Below are 13,913 nucleotides of genomic sequence, written 5' to 3' on the forward strand. Positions count from 1 at the left end.
CTGGGATATATGGCAGCGTGGACTCAGATAACCCAGTTCAAAGCTGATATTGTGGGATTTTCTGCCTTAATATTCTGGGATATGGGGCTGTGTGGAAGGGCCCTGAGTCCACACTATCATACAGTCACTTTATTTATCGTGTCATCAGCAACCATTGTATTACAATTCTAACAGCAAAACAAACACAGAGATTAAAAAGAAGAAAAAAAGAAAAAAAAACCACACAGATTTTGCAAATTTGGTATTTGGTTAAATGTCCTTTGACCAGTCACTGTCTGAATGTATCTTCTGCTATGAACCATTGCAAAGTCTAAGATCGACAGGAGAGGCCTTGCTCTCGGTCCCACCATCCTCACAAGCGTGACTGGTGAAGACAAGAGACAGGGCTTTCTCAGTGGTGGCCCCTTGCCTGTGGAACTCTATCCAGTGACATTAGATTGTCCCCCTCCCTCTTGTCCTTTAGGATGAAACTCAAAGCCTGGTTATGGGACCATGCATTCAAACAGTAGAAGCAGCAATTTAGAATGAGACCTAATTTATGTGAATGACAATGGACTGACCTGGATTATGATTTCAGACCTGTGTGATTTAAACAATGTTTTTTAATGTTTTAATTGCTTTTATCATTTATTACTGTTGCTGGCATTGAATGAATGCCTGTTGTGAAGCCGTCCTGAGTCCCCTTCCAGGGGTGAGGAGAATGGGATACAAATATGCAAAATGAATGAATAAATAAATATATTCCAGTTCAAAGCAGAAAATCTGAGATTTTATTCAGCTGTGTGGAAGGGGCCCCAAAGTCCGCCCACCAGTGTCATTATATGCTGGACTACACCTCCTGTCTTCCTCATCATTCCTACACCTCTAGAGCTGATGGGAGTTTATTTATTTATTTACTTCATTCATATACCGCTTTTCTCTCCCCCAGAGGGACTCAAAGCGGTTTCCAACATATTCACGGCAAAATTCAATACTTCACAAACATATGAAAACCTAACATAAAAACAACAATAACATAAAAACTGTCAATTAAATCATAACATGTAATAACATTTAAACATTAAAACATGGAGTTAAAACATATTAATATAAACATTAAAATCACATGATCCAAAAGCATAATCCAGACTGTTCTAATATCAAATAACAATTGTACATATCCCTGTTTGTTCCTTGTATTGCTTACTGTCCAAATGCTTGGTTCCACAGCCATGTTGTTGCTTTTATTCTGAAGGCCAAGAGGGAAGGCGCTGATCTAATTTCTTTGGGGAGGGAGTTCCATAGAGAAGGAGCCACCACTGAGAAGGCCCTGTCTCTCGTCCCTACCAGTTGCGTCTGCAAAGGAGGCAGGACTGAGAGCAGGGCCTCCCGGAAATTGTGATACAGTGACACCTGGAAAACTGCAATGTGTTTTGTTCAGTCAGGATGGTGGGGTTTGGATTCAAATAGAAGGCATGTGGATATGATCTCTGGTTTTAAGCTTGCCCCAGACTCAGAGCAACAAGTGCTGTGGGGTTGCCATTCCCATTATCCCAATTCCACATGGTGGATAATTAAAAGTGATGGGAGTTCTGTAACATCTAACGTCCCAAACTGATTGTCTGGGCGCACTTACAGAAAACCTAGACCAGTGTTTCAAAAACAGAAAATACTGGAAGGGTTTGGTGGGCATTGACCTTGAGTTTGGGAGTTGTAGTTCACCTACATCTAGAGAGCACTGTGGACTCAAACAATTATAGATCTGGACCAAACTTGGCACAAATACTCAATATGGCCAAATGCAAACACTGGTGGAATAACCTAAAGAGCACTAAACCTAAAGAGCACTAAACACTGTAAACATATTTATACTTGGCCCTCTGTCTCCATCGATTGATTCTCCATCGATTGATTCGATGGCCCTTGAATGACAACCACAAGGCTGGTGTGGCCCTCAATGAAAATGAATTTGATATTGCTGCACTAGAACATTAAGCGAGGGCTTGATTAAAGAAGCTATCTTTTAACTGCGACATGTGCTGTACCTGCAAGTCCAGAGAAGCAGATGCCTTCTTGAATTCTGTGATTGTCTGGGCGCACTTATAGAAAACCTAGACCAGTGTTTCTCAACCTTCCTAATGCCGCAACCCCTTAATACATTTCTGCATGTTGTGGTGACCACCCAAACATAAAATGATTTTCACTGCTACTTCATAACTATAATTTTGCTACTGTTATGAATCGTCATGTAAATATCTGATACGCAGGATGGATTTTCATTCACTGGACCACATTTGGCGCAAATACCCGATACACCCAAATTTGAATACTGGTGGGGTTGCGGGGGGTTGATTTTTTCATTTGGGAGTTGTCATTGCTGGGATTTATGGTACACCTACAATCAAAAAGTCTTCTGTACTTCACCTACAATGGAATTGAACCAAACTTGGCACACAGAACTCACATGGCAAACAGAAAATACTGGAAGGGTTTGGTGGGCATTGACCTTGAGTTTGGGAGTTGTAGTTCACCTACATCTAGAGAGCACTGTGGACTCAAACAATGATAGATCTGGACCAAACTTGGCACAAATACTCAACATGGCCAAATGCAAACACTGGTGGAATTTGGGGAAAACAGATCTTGACATTTGGGAGTTGAAGTTGCTAGGATTTATAGTTCAAAGAGCATTCTGAACACCACCAACAATAGAATTGGGCTAAACTTCCCACACAGAACCCTTATGACCAACAGAAAGTACTGTGTTTTCAGATGGTCTTTGGCGACCTCTCTGACACCCCTTCGCGACCCCTCCAGGGGTCCCAACCCCCAGGTTGAGAAACACTGACCTAGACCCATAGTTGGGAGGGAAAGGCTGTAGTAATAGTGGATTGCTGGCTGAGGATTTTGTGGCTGAAATCTCTGACTACGCTGCATTACAGTATAAACCCTTTGTCCACAGATTCAATATCTGTGGTTTCACTTACCCGCACTTCAAAAAAATACACCCCCCCCCCACAAAGTATACTACAAAAAATGCAGCCCCCCCCCCCCAAAGTGTATGTGGGCCTCTCTAGGTCCTCTGGTGCAATTCTACTATGTGCTTTTAGCCCAAGAATAGTCAAAATATAGAGTTTGTTGTTATTCACAGTTTCTGGTATCCGTTGGGTGTCTTTGAACCACGGATATGGTGGTTGTACTTTATACTGTGCAGGCTGTGATTTCGACGCAGTACATAGATGCGACACTTCCATCATCCTGTGGACTCATGGAAGAAGCACTGCAAAGGATTCCCCCCCCCCCCCTCCCAAAGATTCATGTATCCCCAGAAATCCCTTCCGGTCCAGTGCCTTGAGTGCTTTCCTATTCCATGCAAAACAAGAACAGTCTTGGCAACCCTAGCTGCAGGAAGTATATCACACTTTCTGTTTGTGTGTTCATCCGTATAACAGGGAGTATTCTCTGCACACAGGTTTTTTCCCCTCTGCATTTTGAAATGTGCATGCTTCCTGGAATTCTGCTTTTTCTTTCTGCTGTATTCCTTATCTCCTGATGTTGTTTGTCTGTTTTCATACTAAAAACTTTGAAGTCATGGCATAATTTTTAGGGAATATTGAATATTGAATTTAGGGAATATTGAATAGAAAGCTCCCTTCAAACAATGGTGCAAGTAATACAAAACCTACAACAACCCACTAATACAAAACAATCATGGATGATTTTTAGCCCTTTCAATTGAATCCTACAGGACTTGTCCCTCAAATAGAGACTTTCACTGGGAGATTGGGAAGGAATCCCAGGTGCTGTGGGCTATATTTCAAGGGAAAGAACTGTCAAATCTCTGATTATTCCTTGCCTAAGAAAGCCCTTTGAAATTCATGGGTTTGCCATAAGTCAGCAGGCAGCTTGAAGGCACAGATAGAGATGGGCTTATCAGTGAGCCAGGAGCCTTGGTTCCTCTATCCCCAGAAAGAGGGCAGTATTACTTGATTCAGGATGCAGTTCAGTCAGAAATTCTTTTGCTCATTGAACAGAATGAGAGCTGCCTGACACCTTTTTGTTTTGACAGGGGCTTATGTGGGAGACTTCTCTCTGGATTATGTCCCATGTTAATAAGTGAAAGGAAGGCTTCCTTTAGAACATCCCATGTTGTGCATCAACATTTCTTTTTACTGGTCTAGATAGGTGACGTTTTGACTTCCTTAGGTTAAATGAACCATGAAATGCTTTACAAAATGTTGGGATTGCCTTTTTGTAAGTATCATCAGAACAAGAACAAATTGTACCTTACTGGCATCAAGTATTTGGACTTGAGTTGTAAATGTTTAGAATGATCAGGAGAAAAGGAATGGATAGAGAACAGCACAAGAAGTGAGGTACTTCAGCTAGTACAATTATGCATAATTTGTGACATGCCAAAGCAAACATAGTAGACCACTCATACAACATGACTCGTAAGCTTCTGGTTTTCCAGATGAATGTGGAGTAGTCTGAACAGAGAGCATTGTCAAGCATTTGCTTTAAGCTAGGAGATGTTGGGTTACCATTATACTATAAAAGAACCCTTCGTTTCCTTTGAATAGATCAAAAATGAAGAGAACAGAATTTTATGCTTGTAGTTTGTTAGCTATCTGGACACGGATCCTGACTAAGACAAAATACCAACAAAATTTCTTCCAGCTAAGAAGCTCCTTCCTGTCCCTTAACCCTGGATACTTTCTGTGGCTCAGTTGGTCTGACAGGGCTGCCATCCTCCTAAGGATGACATTTATACACACACACATACATACACAAATGAGATGACCATATATATGCATACATACACACCTTCATTTCTTACAAACTTTGGTATTCTCTAGCCCTAGTTTGTCCCATTATATTAATGTTATGCAATAATTTTTCTAGAGCTTAATAAAAACAATTCAGGAAAAAAGTTTTCAAAAAGTATTTCCCCCCTCCTCCCAGGGCGCATTTTCTCCAGAAAAAGAAAAAAGTTGCTCAATTTTCTCTAATCTTCTTTTATAGTGGCTCTATTACTTCCTCAGTATGTTCTAGAGCAGAGTTTTCTAAACATCTGTTATGACACATTACTGTATCGGCTGCAGTGTGTAGGTGTGTTGCTTGAATGAGAAATGTTATAATTTTGGATTTGTATGTTATTATCTTATAAATCATATATTTTAAACAATATATAAATGAAAAGTTTTCATAAGATGTTATGTCCCATACATTTTTAATTACAATTTATGAATGTGTCTATTTCTTGTAAGGGGTTGATTTAACCTCCGGTTTGCTTGTAAAACTGAATTACTATGTTGCAAAATTATGTATATCTAAAAACTGTATCACCAACATGAAACATTTGGAAGCTCTGCCCAAGGGCAACATTAGCAAAGAGCAAACAAAGAAAAGATTAGAAAACAGTTGTTACTTGAAATTATAATTGTAATCTTGATTTTTTTTAAGAATATCTCTTTACATTACAGAAGTTTGGTTATATAGTCCTCCATTTCATCTTCCACAAATGCTGTAGGGTATTTGAAAAACACCTTGCTCATGGCTCTTAAACAATAGCAGACATATTTTCAGACTAGCTTGATTATTACAGATTGAGTATAACTTATACGTAATTCAAAAATATGAAATAGTTCAAAATTGGCCACATGAGTGGCTGAGATTGTGAAACTCTTTGTTTCAGTGTACACTAATGTTGCTTCATGCAAAAAAGTATTAAACATACTGTGCATAAAAATTACCCAGACGGTGTGTGCAAGGTATATATGAAGTACAAATGAAATTTGTGTTTAGATTTTGGTTTCATCTTCAAGAGATCTCATTATGTACATGCAAGTACTCCAAAATCCCCAAAAAATGCAAAACATGGAATGCTTTTGACACAAGCATTTCAGACAAGGCATACTCCATATGTAACAGGGACACGGCTTAGTTGTTTTGTTTTGTTTGTTTTTTAAAGTTTTTACACTTTCAAAGTGTGTAGGCATACACAATAATTACTGCAACTTGATGCGGTTTTTAAAAAGGCAGTTCTTAAAGTTCCCATTTCTCAGATATGCTTTGGATTAATTTTAGTTGCTTAAAAAGATCTAAGCCTTACAATGGTTCTCAACCTGTGGGTCCCCAGATGTTTTGGCCTTCAACTCCCAGAAATCCTAACAGCTGGTAAAGTGGCTGGGATTTCTGGGAGTTGTAGGCCAAAACATTCGGGGACCCACAGGTAGAGAACCACTGACTAAGTGAAGATGACTAAACCAGGACTGTGGTTTGGCTATATCATGAGAAGACATGACTCCCTAGAAAAAACAATAATGTTTGGCAAGATAGAAGGCAGTTGGAAAAGACCTTATTTCAAATGGAAGAGATATCTGTAAGTCTACAAGACCTATGCAGAGTAGTTAAGGATAGCGTGAATTGGAGATCTTGTTCATAGGGTTTCTGCCTGTCAGAGCCAACTTGACAACACTTGACAACAGTAATGCTACAGAATGCTAGTCTATGGGGCAAAACAGGCTCTCTTGCTGTGTACTATTTTGTTCCTTCATCACTCTTAACAGAACATGAGATGAAACAAGAGCCAACCCTTGAAGTTATGTGACATTTTTCCTCTGCTATTAAATGAGACCACATCCTCTCAGGATGTACAGTGGAATGCATTGTTTCGGGCAAAAGGAGAAAAATGCTTCAGAGAAGATGAATCTTCTTGTGCTAGGTGTATTAATGCTTGGTCGCTATATTACGTTATGACTTCAAATGCAGTCTGATTCGTTCCATCACACTGTAATACTTCTGATTCTTTTTGGGAAATGAAGTCCTACAAAACGATTTTAGGATATTTATCTTTTTCTTTCTTTCTTGTGACCAGGCCATGGTAGTATTGCAGAACAGCTATTTTATATTTTTTTAATGTGTTAGGTCTTTTGCCCTGTTACTTTAATAGCCAGTGGTATGTGTTGGATTTTTTGGGGATCATGAAATGAGGAATCAACTTGTGTTGGATAAAGTTATATCCTCTTAAAGATACCAGGTTTTCTTTTCCAGGGGTTGTCACATTGTTTGCTACCTTGACTCCCTACAGGTTGAAAGGTGGGATAAAAATAAAGTATATAAATATATAGGTATCCAGGTTCTGGTGGAGGACAAGACTGCTTTTGACATATAATAGTAGTGATTCAACGACACCAATTCCTGGAGATGTCAACTATGAAAATAGTGGTACATGCCTTAGTTATGTCCTGTTTTGGGATACTGTGCTATGTACTATGGGCCACTGTACTGTGTTTAAGCATTGTGACTCCCTTATTGCTTCATTGGGTACAGATCAGGTTCTTGGCACAATTCAAAAAGCTTTCTGAGAATTGGGATGAACGTATTTCAAGAGAAGCCATTCTTCCTTAAGAGTTTGGCCGGACATTATGTTTTTGAAGATCTCTCTGTTCCACCATTATTTGATGGCGATTGAAGAGAGACGTTTCTAGGTGCTTCTCCCAAGTGAAATGCTATGAGTGTCTATTCAGAGGTGACGCTCAGTAAGTTTCATGGCGCTTACTCTCAACTAGTGGACCTCAAACTACAGTTCAGGATTCATTTTTAAGGGAAAGAATTAATATTGTTTTCTGTTTAAAATGTCTCTGGAGTTTTCTCTTCTAGATACTTAGGAATATTTATGACTTTGAGTTCCATTTGGTACGCAGTTCTCCTGTATAAAGAGAATGGGCATCTCTGGGCACATCTGCACTGGTCATTTAAGTCAATGTGGGATTGAATCAGTTTACGGGCATCTACAAAATGTATGCAGGCAGATCCGATTTAAACCAGGGAAAGCCATTTAATGTGGCTGCATCCCGGGTTAAAAAATAGTGGGAAAGTCTGAATCCAGCATTGGATTGTGATCCTTGGTTTTTGTTTTTTTTTAATTAATTGTATGGTTTCCATATTGAACAATAATAAAAATGAAATACAGTTCGAATTAATAATCCAGTAGTTTAATTTTGGACGGTTTTTGTCTAGGAAATGAATAAACATTGTGACATTCTGGGGCCATCTCTACTGACCAATTAATTTAGTTTTAAACTGTTATTGAAGAAAGTTCTTTCACTGTGCAAATAATTTCATAAGGACTGCTGGAACCAGTTTGGGGCCCAGTTGGTGATTTCATAAACCATTGAGTATCAATATGCATTAAGGGCTTTTTTCATGTTCTTTGTGAAAGTTTGTTGTTGCTGAGGTTTAAAAGCGCATTAAATGGTCAGTGTAGAAGGTCATTAACAACTCTCTGTTGATATCTCTCTTATGAAGCTGGTTGGAATTTTTCTTATATGTATTTTTCAATGTTAGAAAAAGAAGAGGTGGTTCTACACATACACTATTGTCAAGTTTGAAATGAATTAAAACAAATGGGTTACGCTGCCCAGCGCCTACACAATCCTTCCAGGAACCGATTTGGGGCGGGGGTGGTGACACAGTATCCACTGATTGCGGATCAAACTGAATCCAGGAACCACAATATCCACAGCTCGACAGTTGCTGGAAAATGCAGAATTTTTAAAACTAGTTGGATTTTTATGTGACATTATGTGACAAGATTTATTTATTTATTTACGATATTTCTACCCCTCATTTCTTGAACCCAAAGGTGACTCAAGGCGGCTTTATAACATAGGCAGCTATTTGATGCCATTAAAACAATGTAAAAATGACAGTAAACATATAAAATAGAATTATAAAATACATACATTAAAACGTTTAAAATATATAAAACAACTATTACCTCGCTGTCCAAAAACATTGTCTAAGTGGTTCCAGTATTCCATTTCACAGATAAACACATATCTATTGCACTAGGTTCCCAAAGGCTTGTTCAAAAGCCATGTTTTCACTTTTCTGCGGAAGGTCAGGAGGGAAGGGGCTGATCTAATATCCCTAGGGAGGGAGTTCCACACCTGAGGGGCTGCCACTGAGAAGGCCCTGTCTCTCGTCCCCGCCAGTTGTGCCTGTGAAGAAGGCAGGACTTAGAGCAGGGCCTCTCCAGATGATCATAAACTCCTAAATGGTTCATAGGGAGAGATATGTTTGGACAGGTAAGCTGGCCCAGAACCGTTTGGGGTTTTATAGGCTAAAGCTAGCACTTTGAATTGTGCTTGGTAGCAAACCAGTAGCAAACATTTGAAGATAAAAAAATCTGCTCCTGGTTTGAAAGTGTTATTTCCTGTTTCATTATGTGGTATTTACTTTGAAGGTAGTTGTTCTCCTCCAAAAACGTTTTTTTGTGTGGCTGCCACAAACAATGTGGAATTGGTTGAGACTCTGAGATATTCAATTAAAAACTATAGCAAAATGTGTTGCAGGCTTTCCTGCAGAAACAAAGTTTTTGCAGTTTAATAAACTTTTCCCATGTTTTTATGATAGGGCTAATTAGAAAATGTTATTTATAACCCAGAAACAAAAATCATGTTACATAGTGCAATAAGCAATGGAGGCATAGTTTATTGTATTGATATTTTTTAGTGGATTTTAAATTGTTTTTACCAATTTTGAAAAAGGTGGAATAAAGTGTAAAAAGTGTAGACTAGTTTCATTGTACAAGAATATGTCACACTTCAAGATTGCCATGATTGTAACGTGAAATTTGTTTAGCTTGAAATAGTATTAATGATTGACTGAATTAAGCTGAGATTTAGTAAAAAAAAATTTTTTTTATTCACCTGCTATCGATTTCAAGCCTCTTGTTATTCTTATTAATTCATTTTTATTTTGTTTTAGAAATTGCAGAAAATCTAGAGTATACCTGGACCAAGATCTCCTGTCGTTTTCCTGAAGAGTGGAGTTTTTTTCTTGAGGCTTGCACCTCAGTCTCCAAAGGAAAAATAGCAGTGAGGAAGAAAGTATAAAGGTTAATGTTTTCATCCACCCGGACAAAGGAGAATGGGGACCCTACACCCAAAAGAATGAAGACTCGACAGAATAAAGACTCTGTAAGTGAAATGTGCTCAAAATGGTGGTGGAAGGGTGGGAGAGTGATCTGCCCGATGGCATCTGTGGCCCTGCAAGAAATGTCATATATGTTGCTGAGCACTAATGGAGAAAAGCCTAGATCTGTAAAGAAGATTTTGGAGGATTTGAGGTTTTGCTTGAAGGGTGTAAATATAGTTGTGGCTCTGCATTTTCAGATTTTATTTTTGTGAATTTGATTAAAAATGTTATTTCTAGAAATCTCTAGGTCCTTCAGTATGACTCTGTGGTCCACTGCCTCCAGTCATGCTGAAGAACCTAGAGATTTCTACAGAAAACACCTCTTTAGAATCTCTAGGTCCTGCAGTGTGAACTACTGCTTCCAGAAAACATTGATCACAGATTCATGCTAGAAAATCTACAAATTTCTAGAGAGATGTTCTCTTGGGTGAAAAAAAACCCACCACTTTCCTTTTCGCTTTCATGGGGGTCCTATGTCCCTAACTAGTAAATGTTCAGTTTTTATACCTATTTTATATACCTATGTATCTGGGGTCACATAAAAATTTCTAGTACCAAAAGTGGCCTTGAGCAGAAAAGTTTAAGAAGTATTGCTTTAGAGCAGTGGTTCTCAACCCGTGGGTCTCCAGATGTTTTGCCTTCAACTCTCAGAAATCCCAGCCAGTTTACCAGCTGGGATTTCTGGGAGTTACAGTATAGCCCAAAACACCTGGGGACCCACAGGTTGAAAACTACTGCTTTAGAGAGTGAGGTAGCTTTTAAAATACAGGTAGGTAGCCCTCTGTATCCACAGATTCTGCATCCACAAATTCCACTATCCTTAGCTTGATGGAAAACCCCATCATTCATTAAGTTTTATTTGGCTTTGTAATTGATAAACCTGAACTTGAAATTGTTTTAGACTCTGGAGATTACCACTTAATTGCTAAGTTGTACAAATTGTTAACATTTGAAATGGAGGAGGAACAGGTGAAAGAATGCATGGTTAAATGGGCACAAATACAAATGGAATCACGGAAAAGGTTCTGGACCAAGATTTTGAAATTTACATTGAGTAATGACTTGAAAGAAAATTTGTATAAGATGCTGTACAGATGGTTTCTGACATCAGAAATTATTGCTAATATGAACAAAATAGTTCTAGTGGTTGTTGGAAATGTGGGGAAAGGTCGTGTGAAAGGGCCCAGAAATACTGGCACAAATACATATGATTTTAGTAGAAATTGATAAAGCTAAATTTGAAATGAAACCTGAACTCTTATCTGATTGGAATGTTAGATGATCAACTCGATAGAAAATATGGAAGGTTATTACTATACATGACAATGGCAGCAAGAATTATCTATGCTCAAAAATGGAAAGACACAACGATTCCGACACAAGATGATTTGCTTATGAAAATAAGTGAATTTGAAGAAATAAATTTACTATATTAAGGAGAGATTAAAGATCAAAAGAAGGGTTCTAGAGATGATGATCAGGATAATGCTGCTGCAAGTCATGGAAAAATATTGCTACTTGAAAAATTAAGATCTTTAGTCTTAATTAGAGAGAGACTTTAAGAAGGACTGTGGCCAATTCATTGTGTTCTTCCCGCAAAGATAGGGTCAAACCTCCATTGCTGTGGGGAAAAGATGAATTACTGGTTCTTTTTCATTTAATGGGTGCAGACAACTGAGAGAATATAACCACCAGACAGAGAACGCAAAGTCCTTAGATTAGATAATTAATGTAGACTGTATGTAGTTAATGATCGAATGTAGCAGTAGTAATATGTTTTCTTTTATCCTAGAAAAAAGCATTTTACCTTTTTTTCTTTTGTTTGTTTGTTTGTACATTAGCATATAGGGTTTGTATTATTTTGATTTTATATATATATATATATAGAGAGAGAGAGAGAGAGAGAGAGAGAGAGAGGAATCGTAGAGTTGCTGTAAGTTTTTCGGGGTGTATGGCCATGTTCCAGAAGCATTCTCTCCTGGAATATGGTCATACAGCCCAAAAAACTTACAGCAACCCAGTGATTCCAGCCATGAGAGCCTTCAACAACACAAAGGAATCATAGTTGCAGAAGCACAAAAAAGTTGCAGAAAAACTGAAACTGATCATTTTGTATGCAATTACTTCCTCTGAAGATGTCAATGCGGAGTGGTCGGAAGAAGGAGACTCCAGGGCCCCGAGAGGAGCTCAGGACACGGGGTCGAGCTTCTCCAGGTGGTGTCAGTACCTCTAGCAGTGATGGCAAAGCTGAGAAATCCCGACAAACTACCAAGGTATTTCACTTGTTCACTAATATTCTTTCACCTCCAGAGGCAGTGAAAAAAATTATAGCATGTATGTGTGTGTGCCTTGAAGTCACCAGTTAACTTATGGCAACCCCATTAATTTTACAAGGTTTTCTTAACTAAGTAATATTCAAAAGTCATTTTGCCCGTTCCTTCCTCTGAAACAGAGTCTGCAGCACCTGCTGTTCATTGGACTCTTTCATCCAAGTACTAATCAGGGTTGACCCTGCTTAGCATCCAAGAGCAGATGGGATCTCATACATTTATGGTAATTAGGCAATATAGTAATATAAGAGGGGGGGAAATTTCAAAGCTGGCAGTTTTAGGCAATTTCCAGCTTTCAGGAGGTGGTACTACCACCGTTACCCAGAACTTCAAATGATATTCTGGGAACTTTGGGGGGGGGGGGGGAGTTGCTTTCCCTCCTTTCCAAGGCGGCAGAGAAAACTGCTAAAAGGGTAGATTGTGCATCTCAGAGTAATTATTTTGGTTTTTAAAACTCACATTCAATTATACAGTTTATTTAGGCAGCTATTTTTCATGCTGTTTATCCCCACCTGCTCTTGCTTCTTCATCATTTGGATGATGCCTGAAATCAGAAATCATGTAGGGAGTGGGAAAGCATTATTTTGTATTCTAGCTAGTCATATTTTACTACTTGATGACAATACAGGGGCTAACTGAGGGCAGTTGAAATTAATAAATGAAGATTGGAACAGAATTCCAAAAGTTCTCGATAAATAGAAAATTGAGCTGAAATTGCTACTACATTTCTGGGTAGGCCACAATTCAAATAGGATGAGGGATACTTGGCTCAGGAATACTACATGTGAAAAGGACCTTGGGATTTTTGTTGATCATAAGTTAAACGTGATACTACAGCAAAGAAGGCAAAAGCTGTTTTAGCATTCATTAATAGAACCATAGTTTCTAAGTCAAGGGAAGTAACGTATAGGTGGTTTGTTTGTGTGAATGTGCTTTCAAGTGGCCTGTCGACGTGCAGCAACCTCATAAATTTTACAGGGTTTTCTTAGCCAATTAGGTGGTTTTGCCAGTTCCTTCCTCTGAAATAATAATTGTAGCAGTGCAATACTGACAATAAATTATTGTGATTGATTTTACTGTGCTTATATACCGCCGTTTCTCAGCCTAAATCGGCGACTCAACGCGGTTTACAACACAACGACAAGCAGCAATATTCCATTAAAAAGCATAAAAACACATACACAATACACAATATTATTGGGCCACCAATAACAATCCAATGCATCTCTTAATTGTAATCGCAATCCAATTTCGTCGTCTGTGATTAACCAATCCTTTGTTCATTGATATATGGACAGGCCTGGGACTATGATTTTAATTTGCGTGGTTTTAACTGTTGTTTTAATAATTGATCTTTTAATTATTTGGATTTTACTGTATTTGTTTATTTTCAGATTGATATGTGTTGGCATCAAATCGTTGCCTGTTGTAAGGCCGCCCTGAGTCCCCTAAGGGGTGAGAAGGGTGGGGTACAAATGTGGAAAATAAACAAATAATTATAGTATCAGCACCTTATATTGGTTGACAATCACCCATCCAAGTGCCAATCAGACCTAACTCTGTTGAGCTTCCATGATCAAACAGAATCTGGTGTCTTCGGGTTATTTAAGCCAGCAA

At 38.5% G+C, this 13,913-nt stretch overlaps 1 protein-coding gene across 3 annotated transcripts in view; it reads left to right on the top strand.

The window, feature by feature from the left end:
* Positions 1 to 13,913, top strand: part of ATN1 (atrophin 1) — a 60,296-nt gene that overhangs the window by 30,031 nt on the left and 16,352 nt on the right. For all 3 annotated transcript variants that reach the window (XM_060762600.2, XM_060762598.2, XM_060762599.2), the window contains exons 2-3: positions 9,757 to 9,968; positions 12,102 to 12,239. In XM_060762600.2, the coding sequence (XP_060618583.2) occupies positions 9,891 to 9,968; positions 12,102 to 12,239 (216 nt within the window). In that variant the 5' untranslated portion in view covers positions 9,757 to 9,890. The remainder of the gene's footprint in view (positions 1 to 9,756; positions 9,969 to 12,101; positions 12,240 to 13,913) is intronic.

Source organism: Anolis sagrei, chromosome 2 (genome assembly GCF_037176765.1).
Source record: "Anolis sagrei isolate rAnoSag1 chromosome 2, rAnoSag1.mat, whole genome shotgun sequence".
Taxonomy (NCBI): Eukaryota; Metazoa; Chordata; class Lepidosauria; order Squamata; family Dactyloidae; genus Anolis; species Anolis sagrei.